This window comes from Eubalaena glacialis, chromosome 11, assembly GCF_028564815.1.
Source record: "Eubalaena glacialis isolate mEubGla1 chromosome 11, mEubGla1.1.hap2.+ XY, whole genome shotgun sequence".
NCBI lineage: Eukaryota > Metazoa > Chordata > Mammalia > Artiodactyla > Balaenidae > Eubalaena > Eubalaena glacialis.
In genome coordinates this window covers 15332568-15357079 of record NC_083726.1, presented here as the reverse complement: position 1 = coordinate 15357079, position 24512 = coordinate 15332568, and the positions used below count along the sequence as shown (strand labels likewise).

The 24512-nt window shown below is 46.3% G+C and overlaps 1 protein-coding gene across 4 annotated transcripts in view; it reads left to right on the top strand.

Moving 5' to 3' along the window:
• Positions 1 to 24512, top strand: part of ABTB3 (ankyrin repeat and BTB domain containing 3) — a 310593-nt gene that overhangs the window by 260245 nt on the left and 25836 nt on the right. For 3 of the 4 annotated variants that reach the window (XM_061204459.1, XM_061204457.1, XM_061204461.1), the window contains 7 exons: positions 6541 to 6706; positions 8844 to 8933; positions 10939 to 11040; positions 13027 to 13120; positions 13237 to 13372; positions 14035 to 14255; positions 15700 to 15878. In XM_061204459.1, the coding sequence (XP_061060442.1) occupies positions 6541 to 6706; positions 8844 to 8933; positions 10939 to 11040; positions 13027 to 13120; positions 13237 to 13372; positions 14035 to 14255; positions 15700 to 15878 (988 nt within the window). The remainder of the gene's footprint in view (positions 1 to 6540; positions 6707 to 8843; positions 8934 to 10938; positions 11041 to 13026; positions 13121 to 13236; positions 13373 to 14034; positions 14256 to 15699; positions 15879 to 24512) is intronic. The other variant, XM_061204460.1, reaches the window with a different exon arrangement.

The window sequence follows — 24512 nt, the reverse complement described above, 5'->3', positions numbered from 1 at the left end:
CCTCAGGCCTGCAGGCCTCCTGGAAAACATCTTTCTGAAGTCATGTTCCTGAAGTAGTGGGAAATATTGAACCAGTCTCTTGGGGCCGGGGTCCTTGAGAAATCAGAGAAATTGATGACCTTGGTAGCTGACCACTCTTACTTAAATTGATCAGAATTTTTTATGGCATCATTGAAAGCCACTCAGAAGGAAAAACCACAAGGTTGATCACCTTCTAGTGAAGCCCCAGGTGATGGGCTTAATAGATTTCTACATAAATAAGTCCTGCACTTAGGCAGGCATGCTCATTTGTCCAGGCCACGGGGAACCTGCTGGCCTTCCGGGGCAGATCCCTCAGAGACTTTCCAGAAAGAGTAAATGGAGCTCTGAGTTGTGTCTGAAGGAATGCTGCAGGAATTAAGACTTTGCCGAGTTAAATTTTCTAACAAACCCAGTTGAACAGAAAGCCACATTTTCACATACTGCTATGGAAAATGCTTCTTACCTGTTTCAGTTTGCTTGCCTGCATTGGCTGGCAGAATTCAGTAACCAGAACCATTACTTACTTTGTATGGCTGAGGGATTCTTGATGAACAGGCGTTTCCTGGGGTCTGCTCTCAAGAATGAACGGTGGGTTGTGCATGGATCACACATCTGTTAATGCCGTTATGCTTCAGGCACTGTTGGGGATACAATAGACAATAAGGTAGATGTGGTCCTGCCCCCAGGAGGCTGACATTCTCATGGAAAAAAAACAAAAAACAAAAAACCAAGCTTTTTACAAGCGAAAAAATAAATTAATAAAATAGTCACAGACTTTGAAAGGTGCCAAGAAGGAGACAGATGAAATTGACCTGGAGCCAAGGTGTACAAAGATAGGGGAGAAACTTACCTCCTTTAGATGGTCAGAGAAGACATCCTTTGGACATGACCTCCAAGCTCACACTTGAGGGGAGAGAAGGAGTCAGCCCTGCAAAGAGCCAGGGGAAGGGCATTCTAGCCAGGGGGAACAGCAGGAGTAAAGTCCTCCGGACAGGACAGACGTTGGCCAGCTGAAGGTACAGAAGAGAGAGGAGAATTGCTGGTACAGAGTGAAGGAGGCAGGGAAGTGCTGGAGAGCAGGGCAGGGCCGGTACCCCAGAGCCCGGAAGGCCATGCGTGGAGAGCTGGATTCTATTCTCAGTACATGGGAAGGCATTGAAAGGTGTTACGCAGAGGCAGAACATGGTCCTATAGAATTTTTTTTTCCTTGGCCATGCTCCATGGCTTGTGGGATCTTAGTTCCCCGACCAGGGATTGAACCTGGGCCCTCGGCAGTGAGATCGCAGAGTCCTAACCACTGGACCACCAGGGAATTCCCCTTATAGACGTTTTAAGCTCACTCTCACCTTGTGTAAGAGACTGGTTTGGATAGAGAGAAGAGTGAAATCACACAGAAAACATTTTTTTAATTTATTTTATTTATTTATTTTTTGGCTGCGTTGGGTCTTCGTTCCTGCGCGCGGGCTTTCTCTAGTTGTGGCGAGCGGGGGCTACTCTTCGTTGTGGTGCGTGGGCTTCTCAATGCGGTGGCTTTTCTTGTAGGAGAGCATGGGCTCTAGGCATGTGGGCTTCAGTAGTTGTGGCATGTGGGCTCAGTAGTTGTGGCACACGAGCTTAGTTGCTCCACGGCATGTGGGATCTTCCCAGCCCAGGGATTGAACCTGTGTCCCCTGCATTGGCAGGCGGATTCTTAACCACTGTGCCGCCAGGGAAGTCCCTCACACAGAAAACTTTTATTAAAACATTTCAAAATACAACTTTCCAATATATAAAAGTCTAAACAACTGTCCCTTCCCAACCCTCCCCTGCTAATGACCCAAGCCAAAGCACTGTCATAAGAATTTGTCATAACAAATTCTTATGCCTATGCTTGGTGCAAGGCAGTCCTTGTTTGTCAGCAGGTGTCTAGAATATCACAAGCCTAAGAATTAAAATATGCCCAGACCTGAAAGACTCTGCATTACGAGCGCTTTAATAGGACTGAAATTACGACCTCTAGGCAAGAGATGCTGGTGTTGTATGGACACCAAGGGGGAGAAGCAGGGGTTGGGGGGTGGGATGAATTGGGAGATTGAGATTGATATATATACACTAATATGTATAAAAGAGATAACTAATAAGAACCTGCTGTATAGCCCAGGGGACTCTACTTCACTTCGCTGTATGGTAGAAACTAACACAACGTTGTAAAACAACTATACCCCAATAAAAAAAAAATATGCTGGTGTTTAGAACCAGGGTACGGGTGGTGGAGGTGGAGAGAAGTGGGCGGATTTGGGATTTGGGTGGGAACATTAACAGCTGATGGAATGAATATGGGCATGAGAGAAGGTTCTGGCCTGAGCGCCTGGGTGGACGGTGGTGCCATTTACGGAGATGGGATGACCGGAGGACAAGGATGGAGGGTGGGGATGGACATAAAAAGCTCCATGCTGGACAGGCCCAATTTGAGGGTCTGAGAGCCATCCAAGCAGTTTGGTCCAGTAGACGGTTGTATATGTGGGTATGCCAGAATGATGGAGAAGTGCCAGTGTCAGGCTGGGGTCTCAGATCAGCCAGGTCAAATCCTGGCTCGCCACTTACCAGCTCTGTGACTTGGGCAGTTTCCTCATCTCTGGAACGGGGCTCCCAATATCACCTACATTGTGGGCTTGTTGTACTGATCGTATGAGTTAATACATGGGAAGAGCTTAGATTTCAATAGTAAGTATTCAATAAACGTTGGATTCTTATAATAACAATTATCATCATCATCATCTTAGCGACAGTAATTTTCTTGCCATTTCTCTCTTTCTAATTAAAATCAAGGACCTTTGTAGCTGGTAAACACTTCTCCTGATGTTCCAGGAATTATCGCTTTATCAGTCTGGGAGCTCCGTGAACATGCGGTAGGGTCTGTGTCTCTCCTCCATAACCTCCCCTCCTGGTGCCCACACACAGGACGTGCCGCAGTAACCCTCATCCAGTCACATGGAATTTAGCGTGATTCCGGAAAAGATGCTTATTTGAGAGAGTCAATCAGGCATTGAAGAGAGCAGAAGGGGCTTGGACACAGACAGGAGAGAGGAAATTGCAAATTCAGTGACGGTGACAATTCACAGCATCTTTGCTCCCCAAGAAGGAGGCTCTTGATTTCACAAAGCAACCTCTTCCAGAATTAGATAGTGGTCTGTTAGAAGAAAGGTTTCCCTTACAATTAGTCAAATCAGATACCTCCTTGAGATTTGCACACACACACCCCCATCAAGTCTCGACACCTCGGTATGACACCTGCAGGCCCCCATCTCTCCCTCTCCGGAAGCCTCTGTGATGTGTGCCCCAGGATCTCACCCTGTTGCTCTCACCCTCTTTTCTCTGTCGTGTTCATTTTGCCTGAAGCATCTGCCTTAACCAGTTTTGGGGGAACATGGGTCCCTTAGATGACGCCCACTGCCACACCAAGCACCTCCCCTCTTCCCCTGGAGATGGGTGCTGTCTACACTTCAGTGGGATCCATGATCTCACCGTGTGTTCTTTTCAAATCATGGCACGTGGCTCTGCCCTTTCCCAGATTTTTTTTTTAAAGTTGGATTTCAATTTCAGATAAACAGTGAATAATGTTCTAGTATAAGTTTGTCTCACTCAGTATTTACTAAAGTATATTTATTTGCTAAATCTGGCCACACTGTAGCTGTAAGAATCCCAAGTCCAAATTCCCATGAACTGGACCAAGAAGCCCTAGGGCACAGCCCCATTATGTGCCCTTAGAAGTTCACATCTTGGGTGCTGATGCCATGGTCTAAAGCCAGACCCGGAGTCTTCAGCCCTCCCCTACCCACACCTGGAGAGCTCTCAGGCTTCCCTGGAGAGTCTTCCAACTGAGGTAGTCTTGGCTCCCCGACCTGCCATGAAAAGGTCTTAATCCTGGAGTCCAGGGTCCAGGTCCAAGTCTCCTAAATACCTTTCTTAGTTCTTCCCAGGGCTGTCATACAAACAAGCCCTCGGAGCGCCTGGCCTGACACGCAGTTCCTGAGGCATGTATGCCGATTAGACCCCACGTCAACACCAACCTTCCTCTTTCTCTGGATTCCATCGTCACTGCATCAACGCCCTCTGGTCCTCTAAGAGCCCTAACATCTCCTGTGACTGCGTTCCTATTTCGGGACAGCCTTCCTCCAAGGCTCCTTTGCCAGCTGAGATGAATGATAGATCAGGAACCCAGTGAAGGGTCAAGGGCACACCCATCCCACTTGATTCCTAAGGCTCCCTCTGTTCTTCATCCCTCAGGTCCTCTGCCCCAGATCCTTGCCATACTGGGGAGCCTTAGTGCCATAAACTTTCAGAACAATAGTCCGTCTCATTTCCTTCAAGGATTAAAAAGAAGCTAGTTCCCTGGCAAACTTAACCCTTCCTCACACCAGAAAGTGGGTTATTTAGAGGCAGGAGTGGAACCAGGAATTCTGGACCCCTGGCTCCTTTCCTGAGTGTCCATGCCCAGCATTAGCAACGAGCAGGAATATGAAGGGGTCCGGGACAGCACAGACTCCTGATGATGCAGGGCGTGTAGTTCACCAGCCTGAGGACAAGGGCCATCACCTGAGAAATGGGCACCTGCTCGCAGAAAAGACAGAATCCTCGTCCTCTGCTCCGTCCCAACACCCACCGCCTTCACTCAGCCCCTTGTCACTTCACACTTGGGCAGTGACTTCTTTCCGTTTGGCTGTTTCTTTTAGCACCAACATCTCCCCACCTCTAGGGTCAGGTCCCCTCAGATCCATCCTCCACGCTCTCCCAGAGTTGGCCATCCAACCGTATCACTCCCCTGCCTGCTTAGAAACCTTCAGTGGCTCTTACGGATAAAGTCTTAGGATTAAGTAAAGTTCCCCATCCTCAGCTTCTGGCCCTCTGCCTGGAAGTTTATGCCCCAGAAACACTAAAACCTCCATAGTCACTCTCAGAGCCCGCCACGTCTCGTGTCCATACCTTTGCTCATGCAAGCCCTGCTCCAAGTTCTCCTACCCTCTGTCCCTCTCTCTCCTTACTTAAGACACAGTTCAGTCTGTCATACAGAGTGAAGTAAGTCAGAAAGAGAAAAACAAATACCGTATGCTAACGCACATATATGGAATCTAAAAACAACGGTACTGATGAACCTGGTGGCAAGGCAGGAATAAAGACGCAGACGTAGAGAACGGACTTGAGGACACAGCGGGGGAAGGGGAAGCTGGGATGAAGTAAGAGAGTAGCACTGACATATATACACTACCAAATGTAAAATGGATGGCTAGTGGGAAGCTGCTGCATAGCACAGGGAGATCAGCTCGATGCTTTGTGACCACCTAGAGGGGTGGGATAGGGAGGATGGGAGGCAGACTCAAGAGGGAGGGGATATGGGGATATATGTATACATGTAGCTGATTCACTTTGTTGTTATACAGCAGAAACTAACACAACATTATAAAGCAATTATACTCCAATAAAGATATATATTTAAAAAAAGACAAAGCTGAGGGGTCACCTTCCCCAGGAAGCCTTGCTGGATCCCCTAGACTCTGTTTGGTGTGTGTCTCTAAACACCTCAATCACTGCAATTACCACATGGCATTATGGTTACCAGGGCCTGTGCCCTCTCCCCTTCCAGGCATTGTGAGCCTCTTGCAAACAGGTGCTCAGTAAATGCTTGGTGGTTTGATTTGACAATTCACCATAAGAAGGAAGTAACATCCTTTACTAGCGTTGTTTGTATCCCCTTCTTGAATTCCTTGATTCTCCTCCCCACCCTTCCCTAACCTGGCTCACTTTGCCCCACTGGCTCGGTTAGTTTCCAAAGCATCTCACCACTAGTACTCTTATTTCATCTTGCCAGGTCTCCGCCCTGCTTCCACTTTGAAAGTAGAGACTCCAGCCATTCTGTGTTCACTCGGCTAATGTTTTTTAACACCTCCATGTGCTGGGTGCTGTCTGGATTGTGATGCAGAGACTTGCTGGACAAGGTCCCTGCTCTCAGAAGTCCCCAGCCTGGAGGGGAAGTCAGACAAGGAAAGAGGCAAATAGTATATGCTGTGATGGGGGGACAGGGGGACACAGTAGATACCCAGGTCAGCTCTCCACAGACTGCCTTGGGCTCACATCCCAGCTCACTGCTTTTTGGCTGCGTGGCCTTGGGCAAGTCCCTTATCTGTGTCTGTTTCCCATGGTTAAAAGAGAGGGTAATGATAGTACTTACCTCTTAGGGTTATGTGGGGAGTAAACGAATTAACTCACATAAAGAGTTTAACCATAGTGAACAGTCAGTAAATATTAGCCATTATTATTCTTAGCTCAATATGCTGTGGGAGCAGAGGAGAGATAAGACAGATAAGCAGCAGTTATAAAGGACAAGGATCAAGAGATATCCATATTCTAACTGGAGCCCAGAAACAAGCAATTGACATGAAAAGCAAATGGAAAGTCTCCTTGGTGCTTCCTAACTCTTGTGGCCCTCGAGAACCAGTCCTGGCGAAGCTGCTGCACCCAAATGACCATCTCTCCCTTCCTTAGGGCCGACGACTGCTTTTGCGCTTCTCGGAAGCTGGACGCAGTGGCCATCGAAGCCAAGTTTAAGCAGGACCTGGGTTTCCGGATGCTGAACTGTGGGCGGACGGACCTGGTGAAGCAGGCAGTGTCTCTCCTGGGGCCCGATGGGATCAACACCATGAGCGAGCAGGTACAGGGGTCCTCCGAGTGTCTGAACAGGCACACCGCCTCCACCATGTGCCCTGCCCCAGGGCAGGATGGAAACAGCAGGCACTGGACAGAGGCTCCCCCTTCTGGTGACGTAGGGTGATTGTGTTGTTGTTGTTTTCTTTTTTTTTTTTTTAAGTTTTAAAAATATCTTATAAAAATATCCTTGTTCATCTGTACAGAAGTTGCATGTGATCCTTGCAGCTGAAATGGAAAATAGAGAAAAATAGACCTATTCCAGAAAGGAAATCATGCCATCATCATCCACCATCATTTATATTTAGCTTGTGTCCTTTGAGCCCTTTTTCCAGCATGGTTAAAATTAGTTCTCTGCATCACAGAACAAATCCAAGCAGATTTTCACCAAACTTTCAGGGTGTGTTTAAGATACACAAAGGTCATTCTGAGGGACCCTAGGAGACACCTCAGAGACAGGCAGCCGTCCCCCAAACCACTGAAACTGAGGTACAGTGAGAGGCTTGTGTGTCTATCAGGGAGACACCCCGGGTGGGTGAAGATGTCACGGATAGAGAAAACAAACAGCAGCTTTCAATGTGAGCCCCAGATGGAAAGTCACAAAGGACAAATGGAGTTGCTTCTCACATGGGCAGCCCATGCAGCAAGTTCCAGGGAAGGGATAACAGCTAATAATTTTCTTGAGCAACACAAAGGAGCCCTAATACACACACACACACACACACACACACACACACACACACCCCACACACACACACATTATTTTTTAAGAGCAAGGATTTATTATCTTTCTGGTTTTGGTATTTTGTATTAAAGATACTTTGCGGTATCATTAAATATTCTTTTTTTAAATCACTCTTAATGGCTACATAAAATGGTCATATTATTTGTTCAGTGAACCATACCTCAGTTGTTGAATACTTAGATTGTTTCTAATTACTTATATCAGTAATGCTGAGCTACATATACTTACACAAATCTTTGTTCAAATCTCTGATTATTTCATTAGGGAAATTTTTTTAAAGTGGAAATAGTCACTCAAATGCATCAACTTATCTTAAAGTTTTTGATCTCAAATTACTTTCCCAGAGACTGTTTCCTTGTACACACTCTCCAACTATTTATGTGTACCCTATTAATCTTTTACTTAATTTAATTAATCTTTTGCCTGTTTTTCATTAGAGCTTAAGTGTTTTTCTTCTTTATTTCAAAGAGCTCTTTACATATTAGACATATAACCCTCTGTTATAATATGACAAATATATCTCAATTTATTGTTTACCTCTTAATTTTGTTTATGTTTTCAATCGCATGTCCTCAACGCTGTAATGATTTTCTTTTGTGATTTCTTCCATTACTTTTATGCCTAGAAACGGATCCAGTTAGATGTCTTTTATGGTTTTAATTTTTTTCTCTATATCTCTAATCAAACTGGAAATGATTTTGGTGTATAGTGTGAGATAAGGCTCTAACCTGAACATTTTCCCAAATAGCCGCCTTCACAACACTGTTTATTGAAAAATCCATCCCTTACTTCTGTTGGTTGTGGTACTTTGTAATAAGTAGGAATCATGGGCAGATATGGAATTCCTGAAGTCATTCCTCATTTGCTTGCCTTTTGCTTGTAAATGATAATGTCAAAGCTGACGTCGTGCTGGGGTCATACTCAGAGGCACCAATTTCCCTTGACACTGACCAGCAGCTCACACAGAGCAAAGATGACACTTATATTGTGAAAGAGAAAATGTCAAGGAAACAGTGTTTACCAATTAGATAGCTTAGGGCTGATATTGCAGAATCCAGAAAGTTCCTAAGAGCTTTCAGTTGAAACCAGCCACTTGTTTTAGCAAACACTCTTAGATCTGTTGCACCCTAAGACAAACAAAAAATCCTCCGACTTAAGCCAAGATAAATGCAAAAAAAAAAAAAAAAAAAAAAAGGCAATGTATGTTTCCCTTCTTGCTTCCATTTTGGTTTTCAAAATATGGAGGATTATGACCTTATAGGGCTGTACATTTACTTTAAAATACTGGATTTTGAGTACAATTATAGCCTCCTTCACACAAGTAAGATTTTCCGTTTGTTTTGTCAAGTGACACAGCCACCTGGTAAACCTCCATTCTCTGGTTTTTAACTCACCGCAGGGCATGACCCCCCTGATGTACGCCTGCGTCCGCGGGGACGAGGCAATGGTTCAGATGCTGCTGGATGCCGGAGCTGACCTGAATGTGGAGGTGAGGGTGCAGAGGGCTGCAGGGCCCCTGGGCCTGGCAGTCCCCGGGGAAGGCGAGCAAAAAGAGGGGGGCTTTATCTCCCAAAGAGCCGCCGCTGAGGGTGCTCAGTCCAGCAAATAGGTCAGACCAGCTGTTGGATTTCCTCCGTCCTGAGGCCCCAGCCCAACCAAACTCCAAGGAGCTGCCCAAAAACATTTTTCATTTAAAAACAACCCATGAGGCCACAAGGAGCCCTAGCTTTTCCCTCAGTTCAGCTGTACCCAATCTCTGATTCTTCTTGCTGATCCATTCCTTCTGGGATCGGGCAGAGAGAGCTCTCCTGAGCCATCAGCCCTTTCCTCTGCCAAATACAAAGCTGGTCCACGTACCCTGAGCTAAGGTGTAGCTCCCCCAGGTCTTCTACCCTCCCCCACCGAATCCCGATTGGCTCACCCAGTTGGCCGGTTTAAACCACAGGTCTTAAAGCTAATTGCAAAGCTTCCTTGAGGCAGCGTGGTATAGTGGAAAGCGCACCCTCACAGGCTTTAGATTTTGACACGTGGGTTCAAATTCTGAACCTGCTGCGTCTTAGTAACTTGCTTTTCCGCTTGGGCAAATAGTTTAACCTTCCTGAGCCTCGGTGTTCCCCTTTGCAAAATGGGAGAATGATCGCACCCGTCTCAGAGAGTTGTTGGAAGAAATAAATACAGAGTAGCATCAATTTGGGACTCAGTTATTATTGGTTCCTGCCCCCCGCCCCCGCCAAGGCTTATAATAGGTGAAATTACACTTCTTGACCATGTTCTATGCTGACTTAAGACCCCCTCTCACAAAAGAAAAAAAAAAAAAAAAGACCCACTCTCTTCCAGCAGCCTAATATTGGCAGTCTCGGAGGCTGGGAAGATCGATTGACATGCTGCACTCCTAACTCAGCCACCCCAGGAAACTTTTTTTAGTTCAAAATTAGATGCTCTTGTAGTCTTAGTACTGTGGTTTAAAAAAAAAAAAAATTAGCATGCTTTATATTCATCTGAGGAAAGCAGGCAATAGACATGGTTTTGGATCCAGAACCATTTTGGATCTTATAAATTTCAAGTATTGGGGATTTTTTTTTTCCTGCTACGAATCCCCAAGCACTGTGCACATCCCTGCAAGGGCTCGTCAACTTTGGGTCCTGGTGGGGTTCTCTGGTCCTCTAGCCCATCCCACAGCTCCCAGCTCAAGGTCCTCCCCCCGCCAGTGATTAGTGAAATCAACTGCTCTGAAAGCAGCAGGCATCGCGGCTATGTGGCCCCAGGAGTGTTTGGAAGAAAAGCCATGCGTAGGTGGCAATCCTGCAGAACCCTAACCTTTAGCTGTCCTGTAGCCTCTCTCTTGGCCTGGGGTGTTTTGAAGTCCCCGTATGGGAAGGCCAATATCAGATTGCTCCTTCGTGGTGTGCCCAGGGAAGGTTTGTGCCTAGGTTTCCAGTAGCATGAGGGTCCTTGTCAACCAGGAAGCCAGCAGAAGAATGAAATGAGGACAGTGTGGGGTGAGCTGTGACCAGATGGTGATGTTCCTCCATCAGATGGCTGGTGGTATTGCTTGGCTTGAAAGCTCGAAGCAGACCTCCCCTTGCACGGGGTTTGCCACTGCCAAGAATTTCCCCTAGAGATGTGGATGTGATGGTAGCGGCCTCACACTACCTGACATCCTGTAGCTCTCAGAAACATCACCCTCCCTTAAGCAGGAAGAGGAGACAGGCAGGGGAGCAGGCTCGTTGTAGCCACCATTACAGCTTCTCCAAGGCTCCTTAGAGGTGGTCAGAAATCATCCATTCAACTCTTTTCAGATGAGAAACAAAGGAGTCCTCATGGTGACAGAGGATATAAAGTCACTACCCCACATCTCCAGTGTTTCCCAAGGCACCTTCTAGGACGTCCTTTTGTACATATCTAGCCCACATGCCCAGCCACAGATAGGTCAGATTTGCTGGTCTAAGTATTGTGAAGGTCACATTTTGAAAATAACTTCAATTTGTTTATAGGTTGTCAGTACTCCTCATAAATATCCATCCGTCCACCCTGAGACCCGCCATTGGACGGCTCTGACTTTTGCTGTGTTGCATGGACATATTCCTGTAGTTCAGGTATTAACGTATTTCCCTATCCACATCTGACCTTTAATTTTACCTCTTTCATTACGCAAATTTGTACCTCTCCCAGCATGCCTATTCCCTAAGAGATTCATATTGGTTAATTGCAGTTAAATATAGCACATTCATATCATATGAATGAAAATATTATATGTAATGCTCTATATGGCCTGGCTCTAACCAATATGAACTTAACACATACCCACATGCAGCCTCACACGCAGAGTGGCAAACTTACCAAGTTGTTCCCAGTTGCTCGGGGGTGGGGCCTGAGCTGTGATTTTGTGGATTTGTTCATTTTTGCTTGTTGTAACATGAACATAAGACCTGGCTGGTGTGAGACCTTAGAACCTTCCCTTAGGTGTGACCCCAGTGTTTGCATAGAGTCTAGTGGTTTCCAACCACTGGAAAGAAGCATCCAAGTCGCCAAGGGAGCGGTTCCAAAAGATACTTGCTTGGATCCCACTTATGGAGAATCCCATCCAAGAGGTCTAGAGTAGGGTCTTCACATGTGTCTTCTGAAACAGCTCCCCGAGTATGGAGAGATGTCCTCGTCTGAGGTCCTTTGGGCACGTAAGTGTGTTTTGCTTGCACCCTTTCTGGCTGTTGTAGAGTTGGTGTTCAATGAATAGCCATCTAGTATATTCTAGATCTTAAGCTCGGTTTATTCTAGATCTTAAAACTTTACTTCATTGGAAAAAAGATATCAGCATCCAGGTCCCTGACCACATCTGACACCCTAATAAATGCTGAGCTTTGGGTACATCAGGAACTCACCTCCTTTTATGTGGTCCAAGCCTCTTAGAATTATGCAGAGCAGAAAATAGTGTGCTAGGGACCCCTAGGCAATGTTGGAGTGCCACAGGAATCCTTCATTGTTTCCTAGGTCGTGGGAATCCTTAAGACAGATATGAAGTCATGTTTCAGGAGGTTGAGTGCGTGACGTGTCACACCAAGAGCTGGCTTCTGCCTGTAGAACATCATGACCAGCCCACTCCTAGTGGAGGGATCTAAGAAAGGAGGGGTCAGAGGGTGGCCTAGTGGACACAAATGCCATCCCTTAACATGCAGTGGCATCCCCAGCCTTTAAATCAGGAATAGGAGCAGTGGGTAGCCAAGCAAAGCCAAACAGAAGTCAGGTCACCTCTCCGCAGCAGGTGCACACATCATGGAATGCCAGGTAGGCAGCCCCTTCCTGACTGTGCCCTCAGGTAGCCCTGAACAGGTAAGACAGATGTTTCCCCCTCATTTTACATCAGCAGTGCTGACGGCACGTTCACTGTGAGATCCAGCATGGACAGCATCTCTGTTTTTAGGAAGCCCAGATCTCTTAGAGAATGCGCAGAATGGAATCATATTCAGCAGCACTCTTGGAAGCTCACTCTGCCCCTTTACTCGCTGATCTCGCTGGCCAGGAAACTCAGCATTTGCTGAGCTGTCCTCAGAGCCCTCCAGGATGTTCTAGAAGCGATTCTTGCCCTGGTTGGCCCTGGTGGTCCCCGAAGAGTTCTTCAGAACTCTTGAGTTGCTATGGTTCAAAGAGACCCCACTAATACTCTCCGAGGTTTTGTGTCTCCGACCCCGAAAGGAAGTCCTCCGACACTCTGGTGCCATGAGCTTCTAGCTCAGTGCTTCTAGAAACTTTTAATGTACATATAAATCACCTGGAGAACTTGGTGAAGTGCGGATTCCCATCATTCGGTCTGGGGTGGAGCCTCAGAGCCAGCATTTCAAACAAGCTCCCAGGGAATGCTGATGCTACTGTCCGTTGACCACAATTTGAGTGATCTGAGGCTCTAGAAGATACGAGAGGCTCTCGGTTTTTCCTCTGAGGTGCAACTGCCCTCCCCCTGTGCACATGCTCACAGACCCAGAGGGAGGGCAGGAACACTGGCGTCACACTGATTTCCACCACCTTTTCCTGACGTCTCCTCACATGCATGTCCTTTAAACATCTCAATGGCCACTCTTCCTCCGCAGCTCCTCCTGGACGCTGGGGCCAAGGTGGAGGGCTCTGTGGAGCATGGTGAGGAGAACTATTCAGAAACGCCCCTCCAGCTTGCAGCCGCCGTAGGTAAGAGTTGCTGATGCTCACGCCGGCCAAGGGGCTCCAGCGCGCTGGCCCTTGATGTGTCTGTGACTGTGTGTTTGCTTGATTCTCTTATAAAACCCCCTTCTCTGGGCTTGCAGGAAATTTTGAGCTGGTTAGTTTGCTGTTGGAGCGTGGCGCGGACCCCCTGATAGGAACCATGTACAGGAATGGAATTTCTACCACCCCCCAGGGTGATATGAACTCTTTCAGCCAGGCCGCAGCCCACGGACACAGGTAGGCTAGGATGGCCCAAAGCCACGAGGTCCCAAGTGGTGCTTGTTAAAAATGCAGATTCCCAAGCCTACCCCAGACCCACTGTATCTCTGGATGTGGGACCCAGAGGCAGACCAGGCCTGGCCAGCTTCATGCAGCACACGTCCACTCGGACTGGCTTGTCTGGTCCTTTCCCAACCGGCTTTCCTCTCACAGAGACGTCACTCTTTGCCAGGGTTGGTCAGCACTCATCCTATCACCTGTCGTGAAGTGAGAAGAATCCATTTTAAAGAATCGTAAAACCCCTCATGTTTGGTTACTTCCTGTCTACATTTCCTTCAGGATTTACCCCATCAGATTTTACTACACATAACCCCAAGTGAAGCAAATTCACTATGGGGGGGGGGAACTGCAGGCAGATGGTTCTAGAACCTTCTAGATATTTGGGGAATGCACTTAGCTCCAAGTTGTCCTCAAGGAAACACAGCCACACCTGCCCCACCATCTCCTCCATCCACCAAACGTAGCACCCGTGGTCAGGCCTCTGAAACCGCCACCCTGGAGTTGGTCCCCTCCTTCCCTTGTCCCAAGTGAGAGGTCTCCCCACTTCCCCTGCCTAGTCCCTGCCCTGGCACAGCCCTTCCATCTCTGAGTGTCTTCATCTCTGGGTTTATGATTGACAGGAATGTGTTCCGCAAACTGCTCGCTCAGCCAGAGAAGGAGAAGAGTGATATCCTGTCCCTGGAGGAGATTCTGGCCGAGGGGACTGACCTGGGGGAGACAGCCCCGTCCCCGCTGTGTGCCAGCCGCAACAGCAAGGCCAAACTCAGAGCCCTGAGGGAGGCCATGTATCACAGCGCTGAGCATGGCTACGTGGATGTCACAATTGATATCAGGAGCATAGGTCAGTCTGGGGACCCTCCAAGGCTGGGCACAGAGCCTTTGCCCAGCTCCAGGTCACACACATACACACACACACACACACACACACACCCCACGCAGCCCAGGGAACTTCTCATTTGCTGGTTGGAGCACTTCCAGGCTAAGTCCCCACACCATCCCCATAGACAGCAGCATCCTGCCAGCTCCAAAGTCCCATCCTCAGGTCACCCTTCCACGATTCCCAAACTCTGGACCCTGAGTTAGAAATTTGAATCACCTGGGGAGCTTGTCTGAATACAGATTGCCAGGCCCTACACCCAGAGGCTCTGCTGTCGAGGGTCTGGATGGATAAAGGCTGGAAATCTTTATATTTAACAATCATCCCAGGTGGTTCCCAGTGGTTGGGGAATCGCTGCCTGAGAGCACCCAAATCCATGAAGCGGCCGCCGGCACCAGCTAGGATGAGGGCATCTCTTCCCTAGCAAGGCTGCACCCACTTCAGGGGCAAAGCCACCCTCGGGAAGAGTTAGGGGTGGCTCTCCCTTGAGCGAGCTATGCCAGAGCCATCTCCTCCATGCGTCTGGGGAACAGGCTAGCCTGGCCTTCACCCCTCTAATGGCACTAGCCCCGGCCCAGAAACAGCAGGATGGAGCACGGGCTGTAAACACAGGCTGTGGCAGGTCAGGGTAGGCTGAGGCCCCAAGGAGGGGCCCCCGGTGCTGTTCTGGAAACTGGTCTTTCTTGGAGGGTGGCCGTTTAGTGTGGCAGACGTTTATGCCATTGCCCTGGGAGACTGTGACGCTTGATTCTGAAGCTCGAGACCCTGAATCGTGTGCTTGTTATAAACAGTAGCGAGTGCCTCAGTCTCACAGTGAGGGGGGAGAAGCAAATCACAGCCATCAGCTGCTGGAGGGGCTTCTATCAAGGGAGAAAGACCTGATGAAGTGCCTGCAGATGGAAATGTTCTGCACATGGGAACGGCAGCAGTATCCACCTGTGTCCTCATATTCAGATGGAAATACCTGCCCTGACCAGAGCAGCGGATGGTGAGGTCCACCCGTGGGTTTCACCACCTCGAAGCTCTGGGCACGGATGTAGAGGGGATGGAGACGAAGGAAGTCAGGACTCAGAAGGATGCAATCTGCATAAAGAGTGTGCATTATAATTCCAATATTCTACACAAGGATTATACCTTGTAAAATGCAGCCCCTAATAATATGAGTAGCGTGCAGGACTAAACACCCATAGTTAAGGGAATCGAATTACGACCTTTAATTTCAACTTCTGCGAGTCTTTGGGGGGAAAAAAAAGCAACACTGGCTCTATTCATTGAAAGGCAGGCTCTTGGTCTCATGATGTGGTAATGTCCCTGGGAAAGGCCAGCTTCCAGATAAAAACACGCCTTCTCCTCTGGTTGTTTTCTGCCCTCCCCTCCCCTCCCCCACCCCCGCCCGCCCCCTTTCCAGGTGTCCCGTGGACCCTGCACACCTGGCTGGAGTCTTTGCGGATCGCCTTCCAGCAGCACCGCCGGCCTCTCATTCAGTGCCTGTTGAAGGAGTTTAAGACCATTCAGGAGGAAGAGTACACGGAGGAGCTCGTCACCCAGGGCCTGCCCCTCATGTTCGAGATCTTGAAAGCCAGCAAGGTACGAGGGCTTAACGCCGTTGTGCTCGTGGGCAGAGAGAAAGGCCGGGGGCTCTGATCTCCGTGCTCCCTGAGCCTGACCCTGTCCCACGGGTGGGCTCCCTGCAGTCACAGCGCTGGTGCAAATGTACCCCAGCTGGTTACAGCTATTTGTACAGCCTTTCATGGGGCAGCCGCTTTACTGAACACCTGTTATGTCCCAAGGCACTTGGGCACGTGGGACAAAGTAAAAGATATCTTCCAGCCTGGGGAATTTGCATGAAAGCTGGGGAGCTAAAGCCCACCCATGGGCCCCAAGGACATCTGAGGTGGTTTGTGAAACAATGTTAAATTGGGTGGCACAGGCTCTGAGGGGTGTGAGATGCTCAGGGAAGGTGTCACTGAGGTGCTGAGACCAGGGCAGGCCTGGCTGGACATTAGGAATCCAGCAGGAAGAGAGAAATGGGTGTAGCTCTCTAGGTCGACGGGATGCAGACCCTGCCAAGGTCCCTGGAAAGCCAGGCCCTGAGAAGCCTTTTCAGGTCTGAGGATCGTTTGAGCCTAGTGCTTGAGGCTCACCCCTTCCTCGAGGGCCTCTGAATTCCTGCTGACACTATGTTCCCAGCAACAGGGAAATGCCGCAACCGCTTCACAACAGGCTTTGCAGGACGCTGGGGTCCTAAGATAGTGGGAGCCTGTGAAGTGTCAGGGAAGTAGGCCTCTGAGCCAAAAGGGCAGCGTGGGTTCCCCTGCCAGGCTTGGCCAAGGAGCTGTCAAGAGTGGAGAGGGGGAGCAGCCTTCTCCGGGTGGCGGGGATGGCCCCGCAGCAGAGCAGCAGCAGCACACCCAGCTGCTTCCTGTGAGCCTTGGAGCACCCGGCCTGGGGTCCAGAGCCGGTCCCATTAGGTATTCTCGTTAGCACCAGAGTCTCAGCCTCTGTGGGCTGGATTTGTGCTTGATGTCAGGCCCCACTGAGGCCCCAAATGGGAGGAGGTATGCCGGCCCTCGGGTAATGAGCTTCAGTGATTCCACAAAGAGCAAAACCTGCTGGAAGTATTTCAAAACCAAACTCTCCCTTCCCCTCACCCCTCACCCCGCAACTTGAAAAATAAATACATAAGGCCTGAAACTACCTAAGAAACCACCTTAGTGAAAAATCATTGCTAGGTCTGTTCCCAGGGTCTTGGTGTTCTAATTGGTTTTTGGTTTGGTTTTTTTTTTTTTTTTTTTTCCTTCTACGGGCTGTAGTGGGAGTTCCAGAAATGACTAAGGCACCCTATGTATTAAGGAAACCTAATCTATGGATTTTTAAAGTAAACTTTACTTTGAAGAATGAGATACATCAGAAAAGTGCCCAGATCGTAACTATAGAGCCTAATGAATTTTCACAAGGTAAACTTACCTGTGTGGTCAGCACCCAGACTGAGAAATGGAACATTGCTAGCACCCCAGCAGGCCCCTTATACCCCACTCAGCCACCACCCCGAAAGGGCAGCCAACAGCAGCTGAAAGGGGCAGCTGGAGGCCTGGAAGAAGGCAGGGGCCTTTGGCAGATGTGGACTAGAGCCTGCTCCCTGTCAGCTGTACTGATCTTGGAGGGTGGAGGGAGCCAGGGATGGGGCAGGAGCAGCTCGTGGTCAGGACCGGGGTGGCGGGGGGGGGGGGGGGCGGGGGGGGGCAAGTCTGGGGAAAAGGGTGCTTTCAGGAGTCGTTTGCCCTTATAGGGGGTCAATGGCAACCCCTACTGGTGAGATGTGGTATTACATCATCATGTACACTGACCACAGGGGGCAAAGAGGTGATCAATTTCCCGTGGCTGCCGGGGCAAGTCAAGCAGTCCCCAAACATGGTGATGTTCCTGGGGTCAAAAGATGTCTGGAGAGAGATGGTGGCAGAGAAGTTCAGAGAGTTGAGAAAGTGCTGCAAAGCTCTGCCTTCAGAAAGTGTCCTATTGGAGGAAAGGAGTAGCCACGCATCACACAACGAGCTAGCATTGCCCCTTCTCCCTCCACTAACGGATTCCTGTTCACATCATGTCTGCTGTTCTGTGGGCGCAAACACCTGGTTCTATCAGAGTAGTGGGTAAGAATATAGAATTCCTGTAAATAAATCCACTTTACGGTCAACTCACAGAAATACAGCCATCCTGTAAAGTGAAGCGATGCCTTCTCCCCATCCGTGACTCGTGCTCGGTCATACGTTACTTGAAATCTAGTTGTAGATGTGCTTTTTTGCCCCCAGTTATAAATTTTATCTTTAAAAGGGTTCAGTGTCTCTAGAGTTCCCCAGGAGTAGAACAATACAGTCATTTTTTTAAATACATCTGTTTAAAGAGAGCTCCTGGCCCGTTTCTCCCACACATAACTCCTCTGGGCATTTATTCATTCTGTAGTCATGAGTGCCCACTAGGCTACAGGGATGACAGGACCTTCTTTACCTTCTTTATGGAACTTACTGTGGCCAGGGGAGGGGCAGACACATAGTACGCAAGGAAATACATCAGCAAAAGAGAGTGAGAGCATGATAAATGCTATGAAAAAAATGAACTTGGACAACGATGTAGTCTCTGGTGGGGGGAGCACGCAAGGTCTAATTTAGAGAGGATGGTAAGAAAAGTCTCCCAGAGGAGGTAGCATGTGAACAACCACCTAAGTGAGGAAAAGCTTCCAGCCACGCAGAGGTCTGGAGGGAAAGCATTCCAAGTGGGGGAACTGCCGGAGCTCAGGCTCCAGGTGGGAACGTGCTTGATGTCCTGGGGCAGCAGGAAGCAGTGGGACACAGGAGAAAGTGTAGGAGATGAAATCAAATGGCACGGAGCCTTTCTCCATGGTGGACATTTGGGGTTTCTCTCCATGTGAACTGAATAGAACACCACTGGAGGCTTTAGCCAAGGGTGAGACATGAGCTATGTGTTTTATTTTGTTTTTTTCCTTGTGGTTTATACATTTTTTAGGGGGTTTTCCCACTGTTTTAATATTGAGTTTTGTAAATTACACTTTTTATTTTGAGACAATTGTAGAGTCACATGCAGTTGTAAGAAAACATACAGAGAGATACTTCGTTTCCCCCATTGGCAATATCTTGCAAAATGACAGTTAAATATCACAACCAAGATATTGACATGATACAGTAAACATGCAGAAAACTCCCATCACCATAAGAATCCCCCATGTTGCCCTTTTACAGCCACACCCATATCTCTTCTGCCCTCACTCCCTCCTTATGCCCCGGTAACCACTAATCCGGTCTCCATTTCTCTAATTTTGTCATTTCAAGAATGTGATTTAAATGGAATCATACAGTATGTAACTTTTTAGGATTAGATTTTCTCACTCAGCATAATTCTCTGAAGATTCTTCCAGGTCGTTGCATGTGTTGATAGTTTGATTCTTTCTATTGCTGACTAGTACTCTGTGGTATGGACGGATCACAGTTTATTAACCACTCACCACTGAAGGACATCTGAGTTGTTTCCAGTTCTGAGCTATTACAAATAAAGCTGTTATAAACATTCCTGCACAGGTTTTTGATATGAATCTAAGTCTTCATTTCTCTGGGATAAATGCTCAGGAGTGCAATTGCTGGTTTGTATGGAAGTTGCATGTTTAGTTTTTAAAGAAACTGCTAAACTGTTCTTGAGAGTGGCTGCACCATTTTATATTCCCACCAACGAAGTATGGGTAATGAAGTTTCTCCACATCCTCCCTGTTTGGTGCTATTGCTATTTTTTATTTTAGCCATTCTGGTAGATGTATAAGTGGTATCTCATTGTGGTTTTAATTTGCATTTCCCTAAATGGCTAATGATGTTGAACATATTTTCATGTGTTTATTTGCCATCTGTATATCCTCTTCAGTGAAATGTCTCTTTGTGTCTTTTGCCCGTGTTCTAATTAAATTGTCTGGTTTTTCACTGTTGAATTTATTTTACTTTATTTATTTATTTTTTTTAATTTATGGCTGCATTGTGTCTCCGTTGCTGCGCGAGGGCTTTCTCTAGTTGTGGTGAGCGGGGGCTGCTCTTCGTTGCGGTGCGCAGGCTTCTCGTCACGGTGGCTTCTCTTGTTGCAGAGCACGGGCTCTAGGCGCGCGGGCTTCAGTAGTTGCGGCATGTGGGCTCAGTAGTTGCAGCTCACGGGCTCTAGAGCGCAGGCTCAGGAGTTGTGTTGCACAGGCTTAGTTGCTCCGCAGCATGTGGGATCTTTCCAGACCAGGGCTCAAACCCATGTCCCCTGCATTGACAGGCGGACTCTTAACCACTGCACCACCAGGGAAGTCCCTCACTGTTGAATTTTGAGAGTTCTTTGTAAATTCTAGAAAATAGTCTTTTGTCAGATATATGGTTTGCAAATACTTTCTCCCACTCTGTAGCTTGTCTTCTTATCCTCTTAACAGGGTCTTTCACAGAGCTTCCATTTCGAGGAAGTCCAATTTAAGTTTTTCCTTTTATGGAGCTTATGCTTTTGGTGTCAAGTATTAGAATGCTTTGCCTAGCCCTAAATCATGAAGATTTCCTCCTGCATTTTTTTCCTAGAATTTTTATAGTTTTCTGTTTTACGCTGAAGTCTGTGATTCATTTTCATTTTGAGTTAATTTTTGTATGAAGTGCGGGACTCAGAGCAAAGTTGTTTTGTTTTTGTTTTTGTTTTGCCAGTGGATGTTCAATTGCTCCAGCACCATTTGTTGAAAAGACTATCTCTCTTTCATCAAATTACTTTTACAACTTTGTCAAGTCAGTTGGGCATATTTGTGTGGGTGTGTTTCTGGGTTTTCCATTCTGTTCCATTGATCTATGTGTCTGTCCTTCCACCATTACCACACAGTCTTAATTACTATAGCTATAAAATAAATCTTGAAATTGGGTAAATTGGTTCCTTCCATTTTATTCTTCTTTCACAAAATGAATTTAGCTATGTTAGTTCTTTGCCTTTCCATATAAATTTTGGAACTAATTTGCTATATGAACAACAACAGAAATCTTGCTGAGACTGATAGGAATTGTGTTAAACCTCTATATCAGTTTAGGGAGAATTGACATCTTTTCTATGTTAAGTCTTTCAGTCCATGAACATGTTAGTCTCTTGGTGTCTTTAGATCTTCTTTGATTTCTTTCATCAATATTGTGAGTTTTCAGGGTACAAGTCCTGGACATGTTTTATTAGATTTACACATAACTATTTCTCTTTTTTTAACAATTGTAAATGATGTTATATTTTTAATTTTTTGTCCATGTGTTCATTGCTAGCATATGGAAATACAGTTGATTTTTGTATGTTTATCTCGTATCCTGTGACCTTGCTGAACTCATTTATTAGTTTTAGGAGTATTTTGCAGATTTATTGGGATTTTTCTACTTAGATAATCATGTCATCTGCAAGTAGAGATAGTTTCATTTCTTCCTTTTCAATTTGGTCTTGGAGATTTCTTTAAGGGGAGTTTTTTAAATTACAACTTCAATTTCTTTAATAGGTACAGAGCTATTCAAATTATCTACTTAATATTGAGTGAGGTGGGGTACTTTGTGTTTTTCAGGGAATTGGTCTATTTCATCTACGTTGTCAAATGTATGTGTGTAGAGTTGCTCATCATATTCCCTTATTACCCTTCTGATGTCTACAGAGTCTGTAGTGATAGCCCCTGTTTCATTCTTGATTTTGTTAATTTGTGTCTTCTCTCTCTGCTACTCTTCTAAGTTTCATTGATTGCTGCTCTTATCTTTATTATTTGCTTGCTTTGCGCTTATTTTGTTTTTCTTTTCTTTTTTTTTTTTTCTTATTTTGTTTTTCTTTTTCCAGGTTCTTTAGGTAGAAGCTTAGAATATTAATTTGAGACTTTTCCTCTTTTCTTATATATGCATATCTTTCTCAGCACTACTCTGGTTGTGTACCACAAAATTTGATACCTTTTATTCTCACTTTCATTCAGTTCAGTGTGTTTTTTATTTCCCTTGGAACTTCCTTTTTGACTTATGAATTATTTAGAAATGTGTTGTTTCGTTTCCAAGTATTTGGAGATTTTCCTGTTATCTTTCTGTTATTGATTTCTAGGTTGATTCCATTGTGGTCAGAGAACACAGTCTGTATTATTTCAATCCTTTTAAAATTTTGAGGTTGGTTTTATGGCCCAGGATATGGTCTATCTTGGTTTCGTGGGCACTTGAAAAGACTGTTTTCAGAAATTCCCTGGTGGTCCAGTGGTTAGGACTCAGTGCTTTCACTGCCGGGAGCCTGGGTTCGATCCCTGGTCTGGGAACTAAAATCCCACAAGCCATGCAATGTGGCCAAAAAAAAGAAAAGACTGTTTTCTGCCATTGTTGAGTGGAGTGTTTCCATAACTGTCGGTAAGGCCCTGTTGGTTGATGGTATTGTTGAGTTCTTCCATATCCTACAGATTTTCTGTCTAGTTATTCTATCAGTTGAGAAAGGGATATTAAAATCTCCAACTGTAATTGTGGGTTTGTCTGTTTCTTCTTTTGGTTCTGTCAGTTTTTGATTCACATATTTTGCAGATCTGTTGTTTGGTGCATACACATTTAGGACTGCAATATCTTCTTGGTGAATTAACCCTTTTATCATTATATAATGCCCCTCTCTGCTTCTGCTAATTTTCTTTGCTCTGAAGTCTACTTTATCTAATATTTATATAGCCACTCCTGCTTTCCTTTGATTAATGTTCATGTGATATATTTTTTCCATCCTTTACTCTCACCTTGCCTGTTTTATTAGATTTGAAGTGACTTTCTTGTAAAAAGCATATAGTTGGGCTTTTCATCCACTCTGCCAATCTCTTTTTTAATTGGTATATTGAGACCATTTATATTTTACTCAGTTATTGCTACTTTAAGGCTTAAGTCTGCCATCTTATTTTTGGTTTTTTCTCTTTTCTTTTTCTGCCTTCTTGTGGACTACTTGAACACTTTTTAAATTCCATTTTTATATGTCTGTAGTGTTTTTGAGTGTATCCCTTTGTATAGTTTTTCTAGTGGTTGCTTGCAGTATTATAGTGTGTGTGTGTGTGTATAACATCATAGACTACTGGTGTCTTCATTTTACCAGTTCAAGTAAAGTACAGAAACCTTACTTTCCTTTATGTCCCTTTACCATCCCCCATTTGTGACATAATTGTCTTTACATACATTTAGAACCACATCAGACACTTATAATTTTTGCATCAACCATCAAACATAATTAGGAAACTCAAGAGAAGAAAGAAAACCTATTATGTTTATCCATATTTTTGTTTACCATGTTCTTTCTTCCTGATGTCTCAAGATTCCTTCCTCTATCCTTTCTGTTTAGAGAACTTTCTTCAGCTATTCTTTTAGGGTAGGTCTCCTGGTGACAAATTCTTTTAGTTTTCCTTCATCTGATAATGTCTTATTTCCCTTTCATTCCTCAAGGGTATTTCCACTGATACTTTTCTTTAAATCAATTTGCCTTCCATTAAATGTAGTTAGAAAGGAAGCATTGTATTACTACCATAAATTGAAAACCTTCCTCACTTGCTGTGAATAAAAGGTACATATCAAAACACATGGATGACTATTTAAAAGCACTTGAGTTCATTGTGTGTTCAATTTCATCTTGTGCACAACTCCAGTGGGGCTACATGCTGACCTCGCAGAATCCTCTGGAGGTGAGGACCCTTCCCACCACCACCTTTCCCAGGCGTGTGGCAGCGCAGAGCAGCTCACTGCTCACAGGTCAGCCCAGTGCATCCCGCAAGGGAGGGGCCTCTGTAGGGAAGAGTCAATCGCTGTTGACAGTGGATTGAGGCAGAGAACTCACTGCCAGTGTCCCCAGATAGTAACAGTAATTCCGCATTCTCTTGATTCTGAGACACAGCTTTTTCCACCTTCCAGCATTTCTCAAGTTAAATGGATCTTAAAAATGAGTGTGTGTGTTTAATGTGGTGAGTTTATTTTTCCTCTTCCTAAAAGCTGCCATTAATTTTATGACATTTTAGGATCTAGAAAAATCAGGATTTGTCTAAATTATGGGAAATTGCTGTTTGGGGGGTTAAAAATGGTCAAATCTCAGCACTTTCCTTTGGTTCAGTGGTATATTGGGATGTGTTATCCTTTTTAGCTCTCATAGTCACCTCACCAAGCAGGTAGTTTTAATCCACTTTGGAAGAGAATACCAAAACCCAGAGAGGCCGAGTCACTTTCCTAAGGTCACAGAGCTAGTGAGTGAGGAGCCAGGACTGCGGCCCAGTCCCATCTGGCCCCCTTGTCCATGTTTTTACCACTGTGTAGAACCCCCGCCTAAGCCACCTGAAAAGGACCTTTGGGATCAATCCTAGCACTCCTTTGTGAAGAAGAGAAAGTGTTTCAGTATCTTTTTAGGAGAGGAGTGAGGGGTTAGAGGAGGAGAGGAAGGATGTCAGCCCCCAAATCCACAGGAATCCATCTCAGGGGAGTCTCCTGGTAACCGTGGTGTAAGGAACTTGGCTTCATTCCTGTCTAGTTCTATGTAGCCGCACAGTTCCGAGTCCCGAGGACCCAAGTTCACCCAACGAGCACACGTACCCAGCATTTTCCATGAGAAACCTGAATTCCAGGTACCCAGCGGCACGCCAGTAACAACCGCTAACCGGCTGCCATGTACGTGAGCCTGGCCAGACCTACCTCTCCCAGCCCAGGCCTCCCAGGTCAG